Source organism: Anopheles ziemanni, chromosome 2 (assembly GCF_943734765.1).
Source record: "Anopheles ziemanni chromosome 2, idAnoZiCoDA_A2_x.2, whole genome shotgun sequence".
In the NCBI taxonomy this organism is placed as follows: Eukaryota; Metazoa; Arthropoda; class Insecta; order Diptera; family Culicidae; genus Anopheles; species Anopheles ziemanni.
The window spans coordinates 48851476-48874962 of NC_080705.1; the positions used below are offsets into that span (position 1 = coordinate 48851476).

The 23487-nt window shown below is 40.3% G+C and overlaps 1 protein-coding gene across 1 annotated transcript; it reads left to right on the top strand.

The window, feature by feature from the left end:
• Positions 1-22922, top strand: LOC131293725 (putative nuclease HARBI1). The gene is made up of 5 exons (XM_058321794.1): positions 1-387; positions 421-485; positions 2619-2631; positions 3378-3534; positions 22846-22922. The coding sequence occupies exons 1-5, from the start codon at positions 1-3 to the stop codon at positions 22920-22922; spliced, it is 699 nt and encodes a 232-aa protein (XP_058177777.1).
• Positions 22923-23487: the final 565 nt, after the last annotated feature.

The window sequence follows — 23487 nt, forward strand, 5'->3', positions numbered from 1 at the left end:
ATGGATAATCTGTTGATGAGTGAAGAGTGGCCAACAACCCTATCCAGGGTCATCGAGTTAAGTACCCAAAACTCTCAACAACGCAACAGGCAACGCAACAGGCGTATTGTGCGTAGGTGGTGGATGCGTCCAATTTTTTTCCGGCGGCAAGAAGATGGCAACCGTTTGCTTGACAATATTGTAGCAGAGCAAGCAAATGAAACCATGATTAACTTTCTTCGCATGAAGAAGGAAGATTTTGATGTTCTCCTTGACATGATACGCCCAGAAATAAATAGAATGAACACAAATATGCGCGACTCCATAACAGCCCAAGAACGGTTGCTTATAACGCTGCGCTACTTGGCAACTGGAGAAACATTCAGTAGTTTGCAGTATTTGTTTCGGGTGTTCGGGGTCAACATTCTTTTTTTATTGTAGGTGTCTCGTTCCTCTATAAGCAATATAGTCAAGGAAACTTGCTCCTGCCTTACTAAAGCTCTACGGTCATCGGCTTTGTTCTACGTCCTAAAATAAATAATATATATGTAAGAATATTAGTAAGTAGAATAAAGTAAGAGTCGCGGGGGTCCGCGACAGCCGAGCGGTAGCGCCGGTTAGAAAATCGGCCCATGAGCGCCGGGGCTCACCACCTCGACGGCGTGGGTTCGAATCCCAACCGAGACCGGACCCTCCCCTGTACGAGAGGACTGACTATCCACGTACAACAGGGAAACAAGTCTCGTAAGCCCTTAACGGGCAGGCATGACCAAGAGGTCGTTACGCCAAGAAGAAGAAGAAGAATATGTAAGAACCGTAATCTTACACTAACCGTTCATATTTTTCATAAAAAATGTCCGTTCTCACCTGACGCGCGTACTATCTCTTTGATTCGGTTCCGCTCATCTTGCCTTGTTTACCAGCGAATTCCGGATGAATATTTTTAGATGAAATTAGCTGGAGAATTCAAAACCACATATATTAACAATAAAAAAAATACAATCGCACACACAGTTTGAGCACGAAAGTCACTTTACTTTTTAGTATTTCGCGGTTATTTGTTGTGCTTCTTTCCCACTTGATCCTTACGTGGTGCCGCTTATCATTCGAGTGACTTCCCGCTCTCCGGTTTGCCAAACCCTTTATCTCGGGAGCCCTTTGTTGTTATCCAGCATCCATCACATAATCCCCTTATGCATTTGCACCGGGTGCCACATTGCCGAAAAAAAACCTGCCTAGTAACCTTAAAATCCAACGGAAATGTAATTTAGTTTCATCACAGGCAGAGACGAATGACCGAGGAGGTCAAAGTCTCTGAAATTAAAAAAAAAGTTTCATCACAGGGAAAAAAATCTCAAATTAAAAATTATAGCTATAAAATGACAAAATATTACCGTAACTACAAAAGAAACACGTAAATTTATCACCATATGTTCGTTTATTTTGTTTTTGAGATTTGTTATGTTTACATTTATTTCTTTTTCGTCTTCTTCTTCTGACGCATTTGAGTTTTCGGTTAGCTGCCAAAAACTTCTCGGGTGCAGTTTTCAGCTCACGGAGCTGAAAAGTTTTTTACGTAAACTTCTCGGTTGTTCCCCTCTTCTCGCCGAAAAGTTTTTGAGTTTGCGGGTCGTGTAGCGGGGCTCATAGACGGCGCGTGTCCGACGCGTCCGCGTCCCGAATGTTATCGAACATCACTCAAAATTGGGTCTAATTGACGATTAACGAATTGTCATTTACCCGCGTGGGACGCGCATCGTCTAGGTGACCACCCGCCATTTTGAACGCGCGTCGCCAGTTATTTGTTGTGTTTTATTAAAAGTGTTTGAAGTTGTGCTTGAAAAGATAAGAAATAAATCGGGAAGCAAAAGAAGCTGCTCTTCGTTTAACTAGTGCATGGAGCAATCTCATCAGATTGTACATGACTTCTTTCCAACAACCCCCGACCAGGGAATGGATGAAGCCGATGCTGCTGGAGAGGAATGAGCAAGCAAGTATGCTGCTCGAGACTATATTGAAGGAGGAACTAGATACGACCATAATTAACTTTATGTGTCTATCAAGAACTGACTTTGATTATTTGCTGGCCCAAATCGGCCCAAAAATATCAAAATTAAATACAAACATGCGTAAGAGTTTGTCTGCCAAAGACAAGCTAATAGTAACTTTAAGATATTTGGCAACAGGTGATAATTACAAAACCTTGGTGTATACGTTTCGGGTATGTTGTGGAGACGCAGCTTCATCATCCACTGGAAGCTGCAACGCACGCGGCCATCCTTCCACTCGCCGCTTTCGGTATCCGATAGCGGACGAGGTGAACAACAGGATGGCCGCTTCGCTTCCCGACCGTCCTAGCGAGAGGACGCATATCGTCTCCCGGGAGCTGCCTCGTCCGTACCGTATTTGTCCATCCTTCACGCGCAACCCGTTTTAAAGTGTAATTGTCTAATCGTTAATTTGTAGATAATAAAATACTTTTTTTAATGTAACATAAGACACAACAGGGTAAGTATATGGTTATTTGTGTATTTTTCTAAGATTTTATTTCGTTTTTGTTATTTCCATTGTCAGATTTCGGCTCAATCAATTGGAATATTCATTCCAGAAGTATGCGACAGCCTTATTGAAGTTTAAAGCGACTTCGTAAAGGTAAGAAAACATATCGATTTTTTAGTTCAGTTTTTCAGTTCTTGTTATGTATTTTAAAAATACACATATCGTTTACCTACTAAATAGAACAAATCTTAACCTAATTTTAAATAATTCAGAAATTCATCACATTACTTAATAATTAACTACTTAAAATAAACATAGAAAATCAACAATGTTAGAAATTATGGATCATATCCATATTGTTGGACGAAGCGGGACTCCTCTTCTTCGTTTACTAAACGTCTTATTTTAAGAGTTTGCTTACGCCGCTCTGGGCTCCAGTCGTGCATAATATTACGCACACGTTCGAGCTCATCTGGAGCTTTGAGATGGTTGATTAGCTCAATTGGGGCAGATCCTACTGTTCGTAAAGTGTCCATCACTTCTTCAATATAGCTTATGTTAGCCTCTTGCCATCGTCTTTTTCTTTTTGCGATGGTTTGGTTCGGTGGAGTTCTCGGAAGTGGTGGAGTCGACGTACGAGATGGTCCTGGAGGTGGTGGAGACGACGTACGAGATGGTCCTGGAGGTGGTGGAGTCGACGTACGTGATGGTCCTGGAGGCGGTGTTGGACACCCCGTATGTGGCATCGAGCTTTCCTCCAATACCTCGATTTCGATGCATTCCACATGTTCATGATGTTGAATCTGATATGAATAAATATAGGATACAGAGAATTATTAATATATTTATATTTACAAAAAAAATAAATTAAATAATAATATTTTTCTTTCTATTTGTAGCTCCCCAATTGTCCAGATGAATGGTTGAAAGTGGCTCAAGGCTTTCAAGAGAAGTTTAATTTTCCACATGTGCTCGGGGCCATAGACGGAAAGCATGTTGCTATTAAAGCACCTCATCATAGTGGAACTGACTATTTTAATTACAAAAAAATTTTCAGTAATTTTTTATATGCCGATGTGGGAAGTAAAGGAAAAATATCTGACGGAGGAGTTTTTCGTAACACTGAAAATACGAACGTATCATCCAACATGTCAGTTCCTGCAATGTTTTTGGGAGATAAGGCTTTCCCATTAACCAGCTATTGCCTAAGGCCATTAGGAGGGTCTACTGAAAGAGGATCGATCGAGCGCTATTTTAATCAGCGGCACTCTAATGCCAGACGCACTGTAGAAATGGCATTTGGAATACTTAGTGGAAGGTTCCGCGTACTTAGAAAACCGATAGAGGTGAAGGAGGATAATGCAAAAAAAATTGTCATGGCTACGATTTATTTGCACAATTTTATAAGGAGAGAGGAACGTATAAGAAGCAGTGATTCCCGCATCTTGCTCTCGTCACAAACTAATACAAATTTGTCAAATTTTGCGGCAAGCGGTGCACGCGCCAGTCAAGAGGCCATAGGAATAAGAATGCATGTAGCAAATTATTTGTTGAACAATTAAAACAAATATACTTACTGAATGTAGATGTCACTTCGGATGTCTAGATACTTCAGATACTCAAGGAAGAAAATCCTTACATCCACTTATTAGTTTTTTTTTCATATTTGTTAGTATCGTCTATTGATAAAAGGTATGTACTTACTGTGTCAATCGTCTTGCCACATTTCGAGGTAGCGTTTAAAAAATGCCATGGCATGGTACGCATACCATGTTGGGTTGTGAACTTCGTCAGACCCTAAAAGTAGTTGCGTACGATAACATTAATTGTTTTTCACTTATATGCAGATAAACATACCGGAACCAGTCACCAAACTTTGCTTGTATGATGACCGAGTTTTTCTGTACGTCGATTGCAAAGACGTCCATTTGTCTTTCAGCTTATAAACTTCGACACCGAATTCGTTTGAAATGTTTTCCCAGTCATAATTTCTTCGGGTAATATTTTTATAGTTGGGATCGGTGCGATCCCAGAGAGAAGGATGCTTCTGTATGCACTCAATCAGCATGAGTGCATCTTCTTCAGTCATTTGAATTGTCTGGAAATAATATTTATCATGAATTAATAAATGCATCTTCAGCCGCATCATCTCCTTTTGATTAAAGACAAAGTGTGCTCAAACTGTGATAAGCAGGTGTATAAGTTGAAAATGTCCGGTTTTCTACGGGTGTTTTCGGTAATCAAAAGTGGTACTTTTGACCTCAACGACAAGAACCATCCCGGACCAACGAAAAAGTTTGATGACGCAGAATTGCAAGAGCCGTTGGATGCAGACCCTAGCCATACTCAACAAAAGTTGAGCAGAAACATTGAATGTGACTTATGGGCAAGATCCAGAAGCGTGGAAAATGGGTTCACCATGAGTTGACCGAAAGACAGATGGAGCATCGTAAAGTCCTTCGTGAAATGCAACTTCAACGGTACCAAAGCAAGTCATTTTTCTGATCGGATAGTCACTGGTGAAGAGAAGTGGATTTATTTTGAGGATCCTAAGCGTAAAAAATCTTGTTTTTCACTTGGTGAAGCCGCCCCATCCGCTACAAGACCAGTTTGTTTCGGCCGGTGACGATGCTCTGTGTGTGGTGGGTCCAAGAGGCAGTGGTGTTCCACGAACTTTTGAAACCAGGTGAAACGGTGATTATTACTCGTTACCAACAACAAAAAATTAATTTGAAATCTGAATTGATGGAAAAAAGACCGCAATGGGCCCGAAGGCATGGTAAAGTGACAATGTACCGTCGCACAAGGCTAAAGTCGAAGAGTGGACCATAAAAGACCTCAACTTGGAGATTCTATCACATCCGCCTTACTCCCCAGACCTGACTGGTTCAGTTTATGACCTCTATGCTTTTATAAGCAATGCACTTTCAGAGCAGTACTTCTCCGAATATGAAGATGTCCAAATGGGTCGGCGAATGATTTTCATCGAAGGCCAAACAGTTGTACACTGTACCTATAAAGTCAGTACACAGCAGGCTAAAAAAGAAAAAAAGGCCATTTACTCTGTAAGGAACCAATGTTTAAAAAAAGTAAAAATGAGGGATTGTTTCTGGAACTATCCTCTCCATTTTGATGTAATTTGGCCGCGATACGAGTTTGGGTTTCAGAGATGTGGTCAAAATAGAGCCATAGCACCCTAAACACGCATCAAAAAAGTGAGTACACAGCACAATTTTTCATCATGTTTTGTGTTGTATTTTGCTTTTGCTTGGATTTTTGGTAGTTGTTTGGGGTTTTATGACATGAAATGTGAACGATTTAATCAGTACAACTATGGTTGATAACAAATTCACCTCTTTTTAGTGTCTGGTGTAATTGTAAAGCGTTATCCCTGTCTCTCGATAAGTGTCGTGTTCTGTCGTTCGTTAGATCTAGGGTCCAAGTCTTGTGTGACTATCATGTGGACAATTGCGTCTTGGAGCGCTCGGAAACAACCTGTGATCTTGGCGTGTTATTTGACAAGCGTCTCAGTTTTAGGCCGCACATGGAGAATGATTTGAGTAAGGGCAATCAGCTATTAGGTTTAATTTTTCGTTTGACTAAGGAATTTCGAGACCTGCTTACTATTAAGGCTTTGTATAGCTCAATTGTGCGTCCTGTACTAGAATACGCTAGTGTTGTATGGTGTCCCTCTGCCACCATTTGGTCCCAAAGGATTGAAAGCATCCAACGAAAAGCAACACGCTATGCCATTACCCAAGGAGACACCACGCTATTTCTCGCTGATGTTCTCGGGGGTGATTCGTTGGCGAAGCCAAACCGAAAACACCAGCGAGATACAGTTCACTTTCGGTGATAGCCGGTGAAGTGAGAAAAAATTTGCTCATTCCAGAAGAGAAAAAAAAAGTTCTTTCGCTCTCCTGCGTATGTCTTCTCGTTTTGCCAATTCTCGGGTTTTTTTCTCTTCTGTGGTGCTCACACTGTGTGGATGTCGGTCAGATGGCTGTTGATGGTCTTACGGAACTATTTTCAAATCGTGACCCGAGGGAAAAACCATCCATAACAATCAAGCATCCTCTTAATTTAAATTGGGGGAATATAGAATTAGCACGATAGTAGGCCTTCTGTATCTGGCTCTGTTCCGTAAGCCGACCAGCCACTTGTTCTGCAATTTTGGTTCCGGATCTTACGCACTGTTTGATGAACCGCATATTGTTTTCGAATGCGTAAGTCGAAAATCCATCAAGTGGTCCTAATCTTGCAACCTCATCAGCCACGTGCTGTAAATTATGAACGTTACTTGTCATAAAACATGTCCCATAATAACGTCCGAAGTTTTTAACAAACGCATCAAGCATTTGTTTTCCAATTGCCCACAACGGCTTGTGCTCTATGGAACTTAAAATAGTGATGCCACAAAAATACAACAAGAAATGGTTGTATGCTTCTGGCAACATAAAATCTTTCAACACCACCACACTAATGTAGTGGAGGAATGTGCGGAATTCGTTTGCCTTCCAAAGGGCAATTTCGTTTTATTCCCGCATATTACGCAACTCGGAGGGCAATCGAGTCCTAACCAAAAAAACGGAAACAACCTTCTTCAAAGGGGGTGACCAGTGTATGAATTGACTAGCGTTAAATTTATTCGCTAGCATTCAATAATTTTTTTTGTGACCCCTTCATCCTTCAATAATTTTTTTTGTGACCCCTTCATCCTTCAATAATTTTTTTTGTGACCCCTGCGTCGATCAAATGCAAACGGTCACCAACAGGAACACCCTGAATCAAATCAAAATTTGATAGGTTTTCCAGGAGTGTCCTTCCTGTGTGATGCCCTCCATAAATTCTGCTTCTAAATCCCTCGTCCGTGCGCGGAAGGGCTCCAACTTCGTTGAAAACAACAGTTTTTCCACGGCCAGATTGCACAGATGCGCCGACAGTTGTGCATGCTAAGCATCCATGCTTGCCGTTGAAATTTACTTTAGCTGAAAATGTACAACCGTATTAACTGTCTTTATTCAAAAAGTGTCAAATTTAATTTACCTTTCAAATATGCTCGCATTGGTGCATCGATGAAAACTTAACTAGTTAGGCCCAGCAAAAGTTCCGACAACCAGAACCGGGAGTTGGGGCATTCCTACCAGCCTTACTTGAATCGGAATTAATTGTTTCCGACTTTTTCGAAAAAGTGGTAGGCCATCCATAGAAATATCTATCTCCATCTGTTCTATATCCAGAGTAAAATTTCTAAAAGTAGATCAAGATTAGTTAACTAGTTATTATCTCGAATATACGTAAATAAAAACCTCAAAGCTATGTTAGCCAAATACCTACTCAAAATAATTTTGCATGACCTTCTCAATTCCAGCATACCACAGGTGTCCACCTCCAACCGCCTTTATTTGTGTTCCAACCGGAGTGGATGGTTTAAGAAGGGTCCGTCGCGTTTAGGGAGATCCTGGGCATTGTTACCATGCTTCCTAAATAACGCTAGGATTGTTTCGGTAATGAATTGTGAAAGGCGACCAGTAACTGTGATGAACTTAATTGCATCTTGAAGAGACATATGATTTATAAAACTGTATGCTCCTTCTTGTTCCACTGTGTCGTCGACAGATTCAAAATTCCCAATGTGCTCATGTTCATCCAACCTTCCAGTAATTAATACATTGCTTCCTGCGTTAGCATTGTAACGGTTGAAAGCAACAGTTTCTTCTGGAGTTATATCTAAAATACGAAGAAGAATCAAAATTAATACACAGTTAAAGCACAGCCGGAAGGTGAGCTGCACAAACCTTTGTTAATCTAATGATCGCAGCATCTGTCTAATCAGTTATCTTACTTTTATAATCGATGATTTATAAAAACAATAAATCACATACAACCAAATTTTCATACATACCAACACCCAGATCCGGCCAAGGAAAAGTCGTTGACGATGCTCCATCGTAAAATTCACGTAGGTCACTTAAACAATTTTCCTCTAACTCTTCCATGACACGAGTGCGTTTTCGATAAAATGAGGCATCATTTATATTACGTTTCTCCATTTTATGACAAAATATTTGCAATATTAGCTGAGATGAGATTCACGACAATCACTTTAGGCGACAAACCATCAAATGTCATCATAGTAAGAACTCTTTCGTTTCGTTTCGAATATAGAAGAACATCAAGTTACCAACAGCGATGGAAGAAAACAGCGCGAAGAAATATTTCGGCGTTGACTGCAAATGACTAAGTACCCAACCTAGGGCCCGCAGGGCGAGACAACGTGAGGAATGTGGAGAAGATGAGTGATTTCACTCATTGTGAGTGACTTTGTATCGCGGGGACCTTTCCATACTACCCAGCCGGCAAGGGTCACTCAAAAATTGAGTTTCTCGGCTACGTTTCACCCGTTTCCTTCCGTTTCACCCCCCCTTTGGCCCACACTTTTGAATCGTTTTGCAACATCGTCGATACATTGAGCAGGCCGTCCTACTTTCTCCTTCGATCAATTTTTTTACCCGTCTCGCTCTATGCTACTTCGAATATTTTTCAATCACCCGCGTCGTGTATACACATCGTGTTTGAATGTATGTGTTTGTGTAAAAGATTTAACAGGCTTGCTAGGTGAGTAGGCGTTTAGTTTTCATAAAAGTTTTGGAGTTACAAATGTTTGAAGATTAAAAATTTCAGATCTTTTTTTCTAGGTTTTTTCACATAAAAAATGAATAGAATTCGCCGTGAAAGTTATAACCGTGTCCGTCAGTTCACGAGGGAAGGGGAGCAGGCAGCGCAAGCAGAATGGGGAGCTGGGAATTTTGGAGAACAGATGAACTTGCCTCGTGGTGTTTCTACATTTAGATGGCCGCTTGGTAAGTATAAAGAATGATTATTGTTCAATCATTATGTTGTGAAGTGCAAATAATTTGGTGGATGAAACAAATGCTGGTTTTACCGTGACTTCTATAAGTATAGATGCAAATTTATTTTTTAAAATCCGATTATAGAGCGCATAAGGTTCAAAGAACGGTAACGAATCGGTCGAATATTCAAAACAAATCAGAAAAACCAAATAATGATAGTAGAAATAGTCATCTATTACTACTCAAGAAGTTTGGTTTGGCGTATTGTTTACCACTGTTGTGTAGTGAAAAGGTAAATAGTACCAATCCGTGGCTCTTTATAAGAATTAAACCATGTTAAATCTCCCACGGATGCACTGCTGGGTCCATATATAGCATTTGTATGAATAAAGTTCAATTATTCAATTCAAAAGAGATTCTTCCATATTACAAGATGAGCCCTTATGACTACCAGCAAAAGCATTAACGTAAGCCAATATAATATAATAATATAATTAGTCAAAAGATAAATACTTTTTCCACTTACTCGAAAATGAAAGGTTTGTTTTTTCCCTTTGTTACTATCTTTTGTATTAATCAATTTGGATCTATATTACAACGACCATTTCGTTTTTTTTGTTTTGAGCCTATCACGCTCTATAATTGAATTTTTAAAAAAATCGCATAAAACCAATACTTTTTAACTATTAGAGTTAGACATTATTATTAGGAAATAATATCATGTAAGAGATGGTTAAAATAGAAGATAAAATAAGTAATTTAAGTAACATAAATGTTGATGATAATTTTTATTTTGATGTTCATGAGTTTATAGATGATAATGTTAGCTTACAAAAAACGGAAGTGAATAGCCCAGGACATCGCGCACGATATAGTGGTTTAAGAAATAAATTGCTAAAACACTCTCGTTGGAACGGGAATGTGGAAGGGCATCATCAACATTTATAATTAAACTTAATTTTATTATCATCACAAATTTCGGTTATTGGCGTGCACTGATATCAAATGCTCTCATCATGCTTTCAAATGTCCCAAAACATTTTAGGTCCCTACTTCTCATTTTGCCGAGTAATTGTTTTAAAACTTTCGATAATAATAATTTTTCAAATTCGCAAAAGGCGATCTTCCTCCCTTTTATTCTTTTTGCCGTGTACCCAAATGCCGATCCAAAATATGGATCGAGCAAGGCATAGAAAGCTTCATGCATTCGTTGTTCCGAACGCTTATTTGCTCAAAGTAATCTTGTTCGACGACTTTCTTGTTGAACGTTTTTAACTTGTCTTTGATCGAAATACGTTCGTAAACAAAGATTGATCTATTGAAGGCCGAATGTTCCGGTGGGGGCATAGGGCCTTAGTTGCCGATCCTTAATCCACAGAGGTCTACATCACCAGCTTAGCTGGCGAAGGTCCAGGAAGCTGGATTCAACAGCCGTACTGGTGCAAATCCTCGCAGACGAAGAAAAGAAGAAGAAGAAGAAGAAGAAGAAGAAGAGGAAGAAGAAGAAGAAGAAGAAGAAGAAGAATGTTCCGGTGCAGTTTGAACAAACCGGCTATCCACCAAAAGATCAACCTTGGCGTGAATGCACTGCACAGACCTTAGTAGAAAAAATGAACTGCTTGCGCCTTGCTGAACCATATTTAGCAACGCAGAGCAATGGTTGGTACACGGCATCACCATACTAAAAGTAAAACAAGTAAATAAATAACGAGTCTGTATAACATTTGCATTAAAAAAATTAGACAAATTTTCATCGGTAATAAGAAGAAAGTTAACCAAGCTAATTGAATGATATGAATTTTATTGTAAAATTTAACCTTTTAAGTACTTTTAAAAAATATTCCGACGGCCAGTAAGCCGACCATACGGTCCTTGGCCGAAACTTTAGCCATAGCCGACAAAACCAATCTTGTGAGGATGCTTTACAGTTGTTTTAATGCAATCATGCCCAAATACTACACCATTTGGATTTTAAAATGTTGGAATAGGTCCTACTTTTATTTGAAGTAAATGTTTTTCGATTGGTTGTACTTGAGAGGCATAAGAAGGGATAGTAGTGTGGGGTATTTCGATTACATTTGACCCGTTCAACTCCTCCGATGCTCTTTGCACATGATTTACTGTGCCCAGGTATGTCTAAACCACTGAATCGTACTGTTTATGATGTTTTCTCATTAAGATGCTTAATTCCGCATAACACTACAAACTATACACTTCTCCATACGCCGGAAGTATTAACAGAAAGAACAGCGACTTTATGCATAGCCTTCTCGCTGGTTTTCAGCCACGATATGGTGTTCTACAGCCACGCTATGAGAGTTAAGGGACCTCAAAATATTTTAAATGTACTGTAACAAGCTTCAAAAGCAACATAGAGTACCAAGGTTTTTTACCACTTGTTGCCGTCTGGCTTTAAATAATCTTTGGTCACGTGGTCCGCGATAAAGCTCGATGTTTTAACACACAATCAAACGTAGATGGGTTAATGTTTAGGCTAAGGCGGGTTCAATTTAAAAGATACAGTTATAAAACTTGTTCTAAAAATAGAAATGCTACTCTTTATTTTGCTTCCAACAGAAAATCGCTAGCGTTTTCCGGTTTTGCATGAAAAGTCGTTAAAATTTGTCTATTTTTGTTTAATGCAAACGTACACTTCCGTAAACATCCTTTATAACACCACGCTTCCAACATTCCGGGCTCTGTTTGGACTCCAACACTCTGGTGCGAAAGCTCCATCGCGTTATTACATTTATCGCAGTTCATTGTTAATGGTAGTTGCAGCAAAAGAGAAGTAAAAATTAACATAAGTGTTATTTTTCATGAGTTCGAAGCTTACCTTACGATTCCGTTCAAATTTTCATCGGCAAATGCCGATCTAAATATTACATAATAAGAGGGGCGTCATGCTCAGCGGACATAATTTAATCTGTCTTGATAAATATCAATTTTTTTATACATTCACGGCTTAATTCCTGTGCGAATATTGTAAAATGAATTTTGACAACGAGTACACATTATGAATTATTTTTAAAATGATGGTTTAGGTTTTCATCATGCTTTACCCGCTTTTTCCGACCAACATATTTTGGCCGAAATAAAATTTCACTTTGATCTAGTATTCCTAGACAGTTCGCAGTATTCAACCAAAACCCAAACAAAGCAGTGGTGTGTGCTGTGCGTGGAGCAAAAACTAAGTAAAACTAGTTTGTTTTAAACTGTTAATGAAGTATTTAGTGTTATTTGCTTTCTTTTAGCAAAAAGTGTTAGTTCCTGCCGCTTTATACACGGTTGCTGCAGATTGGACGAATCCGGATGAAGTCGGATGAAGCCGGATGGAGTCGGAAAAAGCTGCTGGATTGATCAATGGAAAAGGATGGAGGAAATTGTTTGCACGACAGAAAAAGATAAGTATTTTCATAATCTATAGTACAGTTTACTATCATTTTAAGCATACATCGTATAAAAGATCATTTTTTAATTGTTTTTCAGACCACCTTGACGGAGCTGAAGCAGGTCGTCAACCCCAGTTAGCAGCCAGCAGCTGCTGCTGCTGAACACCGCTGTAATGCTGCCAATCATTACTGTGCACGGTAAGTTATAGTTTAGTCCGTGAAAGTGATCTTAAAATCATAAAATTAACTCCGTAATTTGTGTTTTGTTTTTCAGACCATCGGCTGACGGAAAAAGTGAAAAGTGCGTTGACAGTACGATGGCCGGACGCTGTACTGCTGCCGTCTATCGCTGTGCTGCTGGCCTTAGGTGCGTGAAATAGTTCGTGTGAAATGCGTGAAAAAGTGCGTGAAATAAGTCATGTGTGTAGTGCGTGAAATTATAGTTTTTAAGTGAATAAATTGTGATGTAATTATTGTAATAATTTTTCTCATTTCGTGTGTTCACACACACGTTTGCATTTTGATGACACTAATACCACTACGCAAGGGATACTGCGGTACGGCACGCACACATGCTCAAAACGAGCTCATCTCACGCACACACTCTCAAAAAAGTAACTCAGAGTCGCTTAGAATCTGGGCATTCTAAGCGGGTCAATATGGGGTTCTAAGCGGGTTTTGATGGTTTCTAAGCGGGGTGTGCAACACATTTTTGCTGCGACGTGACATTTTTGCCGAGCGCCCGCTATACCTATAATTATAATTTCACTATAACTATAACTATAATTTCACGCACTACACACATGACTTATTTCACGCACTTTTTCACGCATTTCACACGAACTATTTCACGCACCTAAGGCCAGCAGCACAGCGATAGACGGCAGCAGTACAGCGTCCGGCCATCGTACTGTCAACGCACTTTTCACTTTTTCCGTCAGCCGATGGTCTGAAAAACAAAACACAAATTACGGAGTTAATTTTATGATTTTAAGATCACTTTCACGGACTAAACTATAACTTACCGTGCACAGTAATGATTGGCAGCATTACAGCGGTGTTCAGCAGCAGCAGCTGCTGGCTGCTAACTGGGGTTGACGACCTGCTTCAGCTCCGTCAAGGTGGTCTGAAAAACAATTAAAAAATGATCTTTTATACGATGTATGCTTAAAATGATAGTAAACTGTACTATAGATTATGAAAATACTTATCTTTTTCTGTCGTGCAAACAATTTCCTCCATCCTTTTCCATTGATCAATCCAGCAGCTTTTTCCGACTCCATCCGGCTTCATCCGACTTCATCCGGATTCGTCCAATCTGCAGCAACCGTGTATAAAGCGGCAGGAACTAACACTTTTTGCTAAAAGAAAGCAAATAACACTAAATACTTCATTAACAGTTTAAAACAAACTAGTTTTACTTAGTTTTTGCTCCACGCACAGCACACACCACTGCTTTGTTTGGGTTTTGGTTGAATACTGCGAACTGTCTAGGAATACTAGATCAAAGTGAAATTTTATTTCGGCCAAAATATGTTGGTCGGAAAAAGCGGGTAAAGCATGATGAAAACCTAAACCATCATTTTAAAAATAATTCATAATGTGTACTCGTTGTCAAAATTCATTTTACAATATTCGCACAGGAATTAAGCCGTGAATGTATAAAAAAATTGATATTTATCAAGACAGATTAAATTATGTCCGCTGAGCATGACGCCCCTCTTATTATGTAATATTTAGATCGGCATTTGCCGATGAAAATTTGAACGGAATCGTAAGGTAAGCTTCGAACTCATGAAAAATAACACTTATGTTAATTTTTACTTCTCTTTTGCTGCAACTACCATTAACAATGAACTGCGATAAATGTAATAACGCGATGGAGCTTTCGCACCAGAGTGTTGGAGTCCAAACAGAGCCCGGAATGTTGGAAGCGTGGTGTTATAAAGGATGTTTACGGAAGTGTACGTTTGCATTAAACAAAAATAGACAAATTTTAACGACTTTTCATGCAAAACCGGAAAACGCTAGCGATTTTCTGTTGGAAGCAAAATAAAGAGTAGCATTTCTATTTTTAGAACAAGTTTTATAACTGTATCTTTTAAATTGAACCCGCCTTAGCCTAAACATTAACCCATCTACGTTTGATTGTGTGTTAAAACATCGAGCTTTATCGCGGACCACGTGACCAAAGATTATTTAAAGCCAGACGGCAACAAGTGGTAAAAAACCTTGGTACTCTATGTTGCTTTTGAAGCTTGTTACAGTACATTTAAAATATTTTGAGGTCCCTTAACTCTCATAGCGTGGCTGTAGAACACCATATCGTGGCTGAAAACCAGCGAGAAGGCTATGCATAAAGTCGCTGTTCTTTCTGTTAATACTTCCGGCGTATGGAGAAGTGTATAGTTTGTAGTGTTATGCGGAATTAAGCATCTTAATGAGAAAACATCATAAACAGTACGATTCAGTGGTTTAGACATACCTGGGCACAGTAAATCATGTGCAAAGAGCATCGGAGGAGTTGAACGGGTCAAATGTAATCGAAATACCCCACACTACTATCCCTTCTTATGCCTCTCAAGTACAACCAATCGAAAAACATTTACTTCAAATAAAAGTAGGACCTATTCCAACATTTTAAAATCCAAATGGTGTAGTATTTGGGCATGATTGCATTAAAACAACTGTAAAGCATCCTCACAAGATTGGTTTTGTCGGCTATGGCTAAAGTTTCGGCCAAGGACCGTATGGTCGGCTTACTGGCCGTCGGAATATTTTTTAAAAGTACTTAAAAGGTTAAATTTTACAATAAAATTCATATCATTCAATTAGCTTGGTTAACTTTCTTCTTATTACCGATGAAAATTTGTCTAATTTTTTTAATGCAAATGTTATACAGACTCGTTATTTATTTACTTGTTTTACTTTTAGTATGGTGATGCCGTGTACCAACCATTGCTCTGCGTTGCTAAATATGGTTCAGCAAGGCGCAAGCAGTTCATTTTTTCTACTAAGGTCTGTGCAGTGCATTCACGCCAAGGTTGATCTTTTGGTGGATAGCCGGTTTGTTCAAACTGCACCGGAACATTCTTCTTCTTCTTCTTCTTCTTCTTCTTCCTCTTCTTCTTCTTCTTCTTCTTCTTCTTTTCTTCGTCTGCGAGGATTTGCACCAGTACGGCTGTTGAATCCAGCTTCCTGGACCTTCGCCAGCTAAGCTGGTGATGTAGACCTCTGTGGATTAAGGATCGGCAACTAAGGCCCTATGCCCCCACCGGAACATTCGGCCTTCAATAGATCAATCTTTGTTTACGAACGTATTTCGATCAAAGACAAGTTAAAAACGTTCAACAAGAAAGTCGTCGAACAAGATTACTTTGAGCAAATAAGCGTTCGGAACAACGAATGCATGAAGCTTTCTATGCCTTGCTCGATCCATATTTTGGATCGGCATTTGGGTACACGGCAAAAAGAATAAAAGGGAGGAAGATCGCCTTTTGCGAATTTGAAAAATTATTATTATCGAAAGTTTTAAAACAATTACTCGGCAAAATGAGAAGTAGGGACCTAAAATGTTTTGGGACATTTGAAAGCATGATGAGAGCATTTGATATCAGTGCACGCCAATAACCGAAATTTGTGATGATAATAAAATTAAGTTTAATTATAAATGTTGATGATGCCCTTCCACATTCCCGTTCCAACGAGAGTGTTTTAGCAATTTATTTCTTAAACCACTATATCGTGCGCGATGTCCTGGGCTATTCACTTCCGTTTTTTGTAAGCTAACATTATCATCTATAAACTCATGAACATCAAAATAAAAATTATCATCAACATTTATGTTACTTAAATTACTTATTTTATCTTCTATTTTAACCATCTCTTACATGATATTATTTCCTAATAATAATGTCTAACTCTAATAGTTAAAAAGTATTGGTTTTATGCGATTTTTTTAAAAATTCAATTATAGAGCGTGATAGGCTCAAAACAAAAAAAACGAAATGGTCGTTGTAATATAGATCCAAATTGATTAATACAAAAGATAGTAACAAAGGGAAAAAACAAACCTTTCATTTTCGAGTAAGTGGAAAAAGTATTTATCTTTTGACTAATTATATTATTATATTATATTGGCTTACGTTAATGCTTTTGCTGGTAGTCATAAGGGCTCATCTTGTAATATGGAAGAATCTCTTTTGAATTGAATAATTGAACTTTATTCATACAAATGCTATATATGGACCCAGCAGTGCATCCGTGGGAGATTTAACATGGTTTAATTCTTATAAAGAGCCACGGATTGGTACTATTTACCTTTTCACTACACAACAGTGGTAAACAATACGCCAAACCAAACTTCTTGAGTAGTAATAGATGACTATTTCTACTATCATTATTTGGTTTTTCTGATTTGTTTTGAATATTCGACCGATTCGTTACCGTTCTTTGAACCTTATGCGCTCTATAATCGGATTTTAAAAAATAAATTTGCATCTATACTTATAGAAGTCACGGTAAAACCAGCATTTGTTTCATCCACCAAATTATTTGCACTTCACAACATAATGATTGAACAATAATCATTCTTTATACTTACCAAGCGGCCATCTAAATGTAGAAACACCACGAGGCAAGTTCATCTGTTCTCCAAAATTCCCAGCTCCCCATTCTGCTTGCGCTGCCTGCTCCCCTTCCCTCGTGAACTGACGGACACGGTTATAACTTTCACGGCGAATTCTATTCATTTTTTATGTGAAAAAACCTAGAAAAAAAGATCTGAAATTTTTAATCTTCAAACATTTGTAACTCCAAAACTTTTATGAAAACTAAACGCCTACTCACCTAGCAAGCCTGTTAAATCTTTTACACAAACACATACATTCAAACACGATGTGTATACACGACGCGGGTGATTGAAAAATATTCGAAGTAGCATAGAGCGAGACGGGTAAAAAAATTGATCGAAGGAGAAAGTAGGACGGCCTGCTCAATGTATCGACGATGTTGCAAAACGATTCAAAAGTGTGGGCCAAAGGGGGGGTGAAACGGAAGGAAACGGGTGAAACGTAGCCGAGAAACTCAATTTTTGAGTGACCCTTGCCGGCTGGGCGGGTACGCTCTCGTATGTTGTGCTTGCGGTTTTAATGTGGAGAAGGCTCAATCGCGGCACCGGGCCTGTAGCGCGAATGCGACAGAGGGCATATGAGTTGCTGCTTCTCGCTCCGATACATGGGGAGAGGGTACTAGACCTCCACAGAGAGAAATAAGCTCACAAGGTTCTATTTATAAGGTCACGACATCTTACGCGTGGAAGCGAGAACACAACATTTGTAAGAGCGAAAGGCTATATTTTTGGTTCAGTATCGCCGAAAATGTTTGGTTGGGTAGACTAAATCCTTGGAGGGCAGGGGACACACTCCCCTCGTACGATGCCAGGTGTCTGTTGCTCGGCATACAGCAGTTGTCTTCACGCCCTAAGTCGGCCCAATGCCTTTTCATTGCAGGATTAGTCAATAATCACATCGATGCGCCTAACTTACTGAGTGAGATCCATTTTTCAGCGCCATCAAGAATGCTTCGGCCTCGACATTTTCTAAGGGAAAGGCATTTTCGCACAAATTTCGGACAATAAGAACCAATTAATGCCATGACCGCAGTTTTTAATGAGAACTCAGACCTCTTTAGCTTTGAAATGTCCCAAGTAATTTTCCGTGACTCTCTGCGTGCGCGTTTTGCCTAGTTTTGTTATATAGTTCATAAGTGTTCATGTAGACTAATAATGCCCGATGGACCCAATAAATAAAAAAAACATAAACATAAACATAAACAATGTTGCGGGTTTATTTCTCACAATGACAAATTTAAAATACGTTAACGAAATAAAACGGCACGATAAACATTATAAATAAAACGAGTTCACTTCTCTATTCTACAGTTTCCGACAAGGTCAACGACCTGTGAAGACAAACCACCTTGAATTTCAAACCATGATTTAGTACCATAAAAGAATTACCTCTTGGTTTTTGTCGGCTGCTGCTACTTTCTTGTTCAGTCCCAGCTGCAGTTAGCGCAAAGCTTCTTGGACGCTGGCTTGTATTTTTATAAAAGCTGCCAGTCCGGCGGATGTTTGTAAAGTAATCCGATCGAAACGACATTTTTCACTTAAAAATGAGAATGAAAATATTATGGAAAGCTGTCTACAAAATCTTAACTATCTCTCTCGCCTCATCAACTTCGTGGGAGAGGGGTGTTGGAGAGGAACGAAATGGAAGCAGAGTGAGCTGCTCGCCCGTGTGCAGATAGGACAATACATACAAATCTTAAAGCTCCCGATTGATTCTTGCGGACTGGGTTTGTCTCGAAAGCGGGTGATTTTGCCTCTAACGCACGTTATTTTGAAATAGCTCATCAACTGTTGTCTGTAAAGCAACTGGTATTGAAATAGCTCATTGACAGTTGCCTCTAACGCATCTCATTTTGTCTCTAACTCATCCGACTATGTTTCTAGCGCGTCTGGGTCAAGCTGAAAAATAAGGAAAAACCAAAGTAATTGTGGTTTTGATACATTGTATGTGAAGTGTTGTGCGAGCTGGAAGAAAAGAAACAGTTGATTAACATACCTTAACACAATAGAACATTGAAAATACAATCAAAATTCTATTTTTATCTCTTATAATAAATTTCTTTCCGAGGGTCGACCACGGCCCAATAAACACGCGCACGAACAAGAAACTCGTAGGTTGATTCGATGTCGCTACTTTGCCAAAATCATAAAATGGACCTGTCAAGCAAAACCGGCCAAAATTACACAACACAATAGAACATTGAAAATACAATCAAAATTCTAGTGGCTTCAGTAAAAGGAGTTATCCTGTGCGCCATGATGAAGCACAGATTTAACAGTAACAGGGCCAGATTGTTTCGTATCTTATTTCTGATCCCGCTTACCGTCGTTCGACAATTGCGGGCACAATTGACCTTCTACAGAAAGACCTAGAAAGTGTAACCTGGCCATAATGAAGCCTACTATGGGGTGGTTGGGGAGCCGACGGGCCTGGCCTCAAAAACCCAGTTAGAATTAATAATTTCACTTCACTACACGCACTCCACTTCTGTGGTAGATGGTGGAGGTGGTGGACTTGCTGCGTCGCGGACTTCAAACGTTTAGAACTTTATCGCGCACATGAGTCACGGGCGGACTCTGCTGACCGGACAGCATGGAAACACTTAAGGTGTTTTCCCAAATACACGGTACGGAACGTTGGGAAGCGTCGGGCCTTACCTCGGGTAGGGGGACTTCGACGTTCCGGGAGAAATCAATAAATAGACACGAGGTTTAATTTATCATTATCTCCGATGAACTGGCTCATTTGTCCAACTATCGGTTCTTTATTTATACCAACTTTTTGAACGATTTTACACGGTTTTTAGGAAAGTGTTTGTGACGATTGCCGAAATAGTTGACTCGGCTAGATGATGTCAACTTGTGTTATAATTGGTCAAAGTGGTAAAGGGTGGCTTTTCAGTGCGAGCTAGTACATAGCCTACGCTGCACTTTGAGTGCGTTTACCTCTTGTTTACCAGCTAGCTTGTTGGTAAACCCTTCGTATGCTAACCAATTGGTTTGCGCCAACCAGCGCCTGTTGTTTATGCAATAATATGCATAGTCGAGGTGATTCTATCACACTTCCCATGTGTTTTTTTTTATGGTACCAAAGGTGGGGCTGTCGAGTGACAGCTGCGCTAGGCACATTGAGATGAACTATTGACTATTGAGATGAGTATTACAATTGGGAGGACGGAAACGACACAAACTGCCAGACTTCTCGACGATGTCCCAAACAAAATGTAAACAACACTTTCAAAAAATCTAAAAAATGGCAGGCCGTCTCGACGATCCAAAACGACGCCACCTACGTGTCGAGACGACGCGCGGATACGAAACGACGCGGATACAATCGTCGAGCAGGTTGAACACTATCCGCATTTGTGGCCCTTCTGAAGAACTATCTCCCGATGCATTGAACTTCTTGTTCGAGCGTGATTCTACGTTATTTCGAGAAGAAGATTTATGAATGCTCTTTGAAAACCCCAACTTAAGATCAATTGCCAGTAATACGAGTTATACTCGTATGTGCTTCCAATACATTGAATAATATTGTAGCCCACACTATTTCCTATCCGAAAATGAAAGAGAAGAGGCGCGAAGGCGTGAGCGGAAGTAAAATGCCAACTGTGTATCATCATATTAGATTCTCAAAAACTAGCAAACAAACAGCAAATCGAACAATAATTAGCAAGGTGCATGGGCTTAAACCATTTTGAACAAAAATATTCAATTATTCGTGGACAAAAATCTGCATTCCGGGATTGCTAGAAATGATTAAAATAGTTGGATTTAATCAAACAAAAGCATTATAAAAAAATGTTTAACCTGTATTCTGTAGACCGAGACAAATTTATAACGATTTTAAATAAATGAAAGTTATGACAAAGAGTCTCAGTTACACAAAAGGAACACGGATTCCCACTAGGCAAAAACTTGCATGCAAAAACTCCTAATTTGGTGTCACCTCGATTTCGGCCATACAAAATTTAGAAGAAGTTAGGAAAAGTCAGGAGTTTGAGCCACAGGCTTATGAGCGTGTGTGAGTGAGAACGTACATCCCAGATCTATGCATGTGTTGGTGCGAACCATGGAATTTGTGTATGTAGTAGTAATAAATGATTTCTTTTGTTGATGCCGCAAAAAAAAATGTCAGACACAAATAGTTAAAATTATGAATCATTTATTTAACACTCAAAACATGTTGGAACATTTTTACAAATACTCACGTATAATACTCTAGGAAGTAAATGAATTCACGGGAACTGCTTATCGCTTCGAGTGTTTAAAACTTCCGCACACAATAAGCCATCGCGAATAAGCACTCGTCTATCCTGCGGTTCGATTTGGTTGTAATCGTCTAAAACGGGAGTGAGATTTCATTACGCTGCAGCTGGTACGAAATGAACATAGGCATGCTTGTGCTTACCCTTTTTAACAAAGCCAGGATTGGCGACAACGATTGCGTCGGAACTTCCGACTCCGACTTTGCCTCCTCGGATGTAGTTTCCCCGCTCGTTTTGTCGGCTTCCTGAGATGCTGCTATCCTTACTTTTTTCAGTTGAGTGTCTCCATCGAACTGAAGATAATAATGTTCTGAAATCACTGAAAGAAATTACAGATCCGCAGAAACTAAAACAATTACCACGATTAGCTTTGCTTTCGCGTGTGTTCAACTCACTTCTTGTTGTGATACTGATCCGGCTTCTCGAACTTGTCATTTGCTCACTGACTTTCTTTCCACGCACGGTTCCACTAACACAGACAATGTTTGAATCGCTGTGTCCAAACACGGGAAGTTACGTGTATACCACCCGGGTTGGATCCAATAGAACGTTGATTTATACAGATGAGCGGGCCAGACGATGACAAGCTACACGCTAAAAAGAGATGGCATACTCGACATCTTGTGTGCAAAGACCGAAGTATGGGCCAAGAGGGATCGGGGGTAGGAAAACTTGTATGGTAACGGCTACATTGACTAGTGGGAGCTGAAGCGTAAGTTTGACGACCGTTCTAGTCGGAAGTCGGTTGCAGAAGAGAATCCGCCTCGTGGTTTTATTTGATACTAGCTTGACGCCCCGGCGTTGCTCGGTTTTTGAGGATTGAGGGATTGAGAAAAGAATTATGGTTTTACTCTTTACTTGAAAGTCACGCGCTTGAGAGTCTCTCGAGCGCCATCGCGCCCGTCTGCCCCTGCCACCGCTAACGACATCATCTACGCGCCGCCAGCATCATACTTACTTGCCTGCCTCCACTGCACCTGTCACCACCGTCGGCACCCATACTCCAACGGGTGCGGGGAGTCTCTCGCAGCCTGTCAGGGCTAATGCGGGAGATTTGGTTGCCACCAACACCGCCAAGCGCCGTCTGGTTGCCCGCTCCCCCCCCCCCCCTTCCCCCCGCCGGAATCCGACCCCACATCCCGCATCGTCCAGGGCACGGCATTGATTGACGATTAATCGGTGCTGATAACGGTACCTCCTAAGTATTGGCTTTACCTCACCAGAATCGCCCCATCGGTATCCGATGATGTGGTTGATCGATTGGTCTAGCGACAACTGGGCACCGATGACGTCATCATAAGGAGGCTTCTTAGCAAGGACAGAGACCTGAGCACTGCCACCTTTATTTCATTCAAGGTCGGTCTGACGCCCCACCTTCGCGACAAGGCTCTCTCGCCGGCCACGTGGCGCGTCCTCCCCACCGCCGATCTCTGCCACTAAACAACCTGCCGTCACTTCACCAACCACCACTTTGGATGCACCACTGGACCCGGAACTTTCCCGGTCTCCGACCGTGCTGGAGCTTCACATGCAGCCTTCACTAGCGACCGACGCGTAACTGAGCTCAGGCAGCTCTCACTTCATCAAACTCTTTCAACATCATCATCATCAGCTCCGGTGGCACGGAACTTCGTACACTCACCGGCCCCCGCAGTCACCTTTCCTGCAGCAACGCCGATTCATTGTTTTTACCAAAACGTAAGGGGCCTGCGGACGAAGACGAATGAAATCCGGCTGGCCCTTTCCGAATCCGTCGCGGATGTTATTATTTTAAGCGAAACGTGGCTGGATAACGACATTCCGTCTGCGATGCTGTTTGATGCATCATTCTGTGTATTCCGTTGCGACCGAAATCAATCGAACAG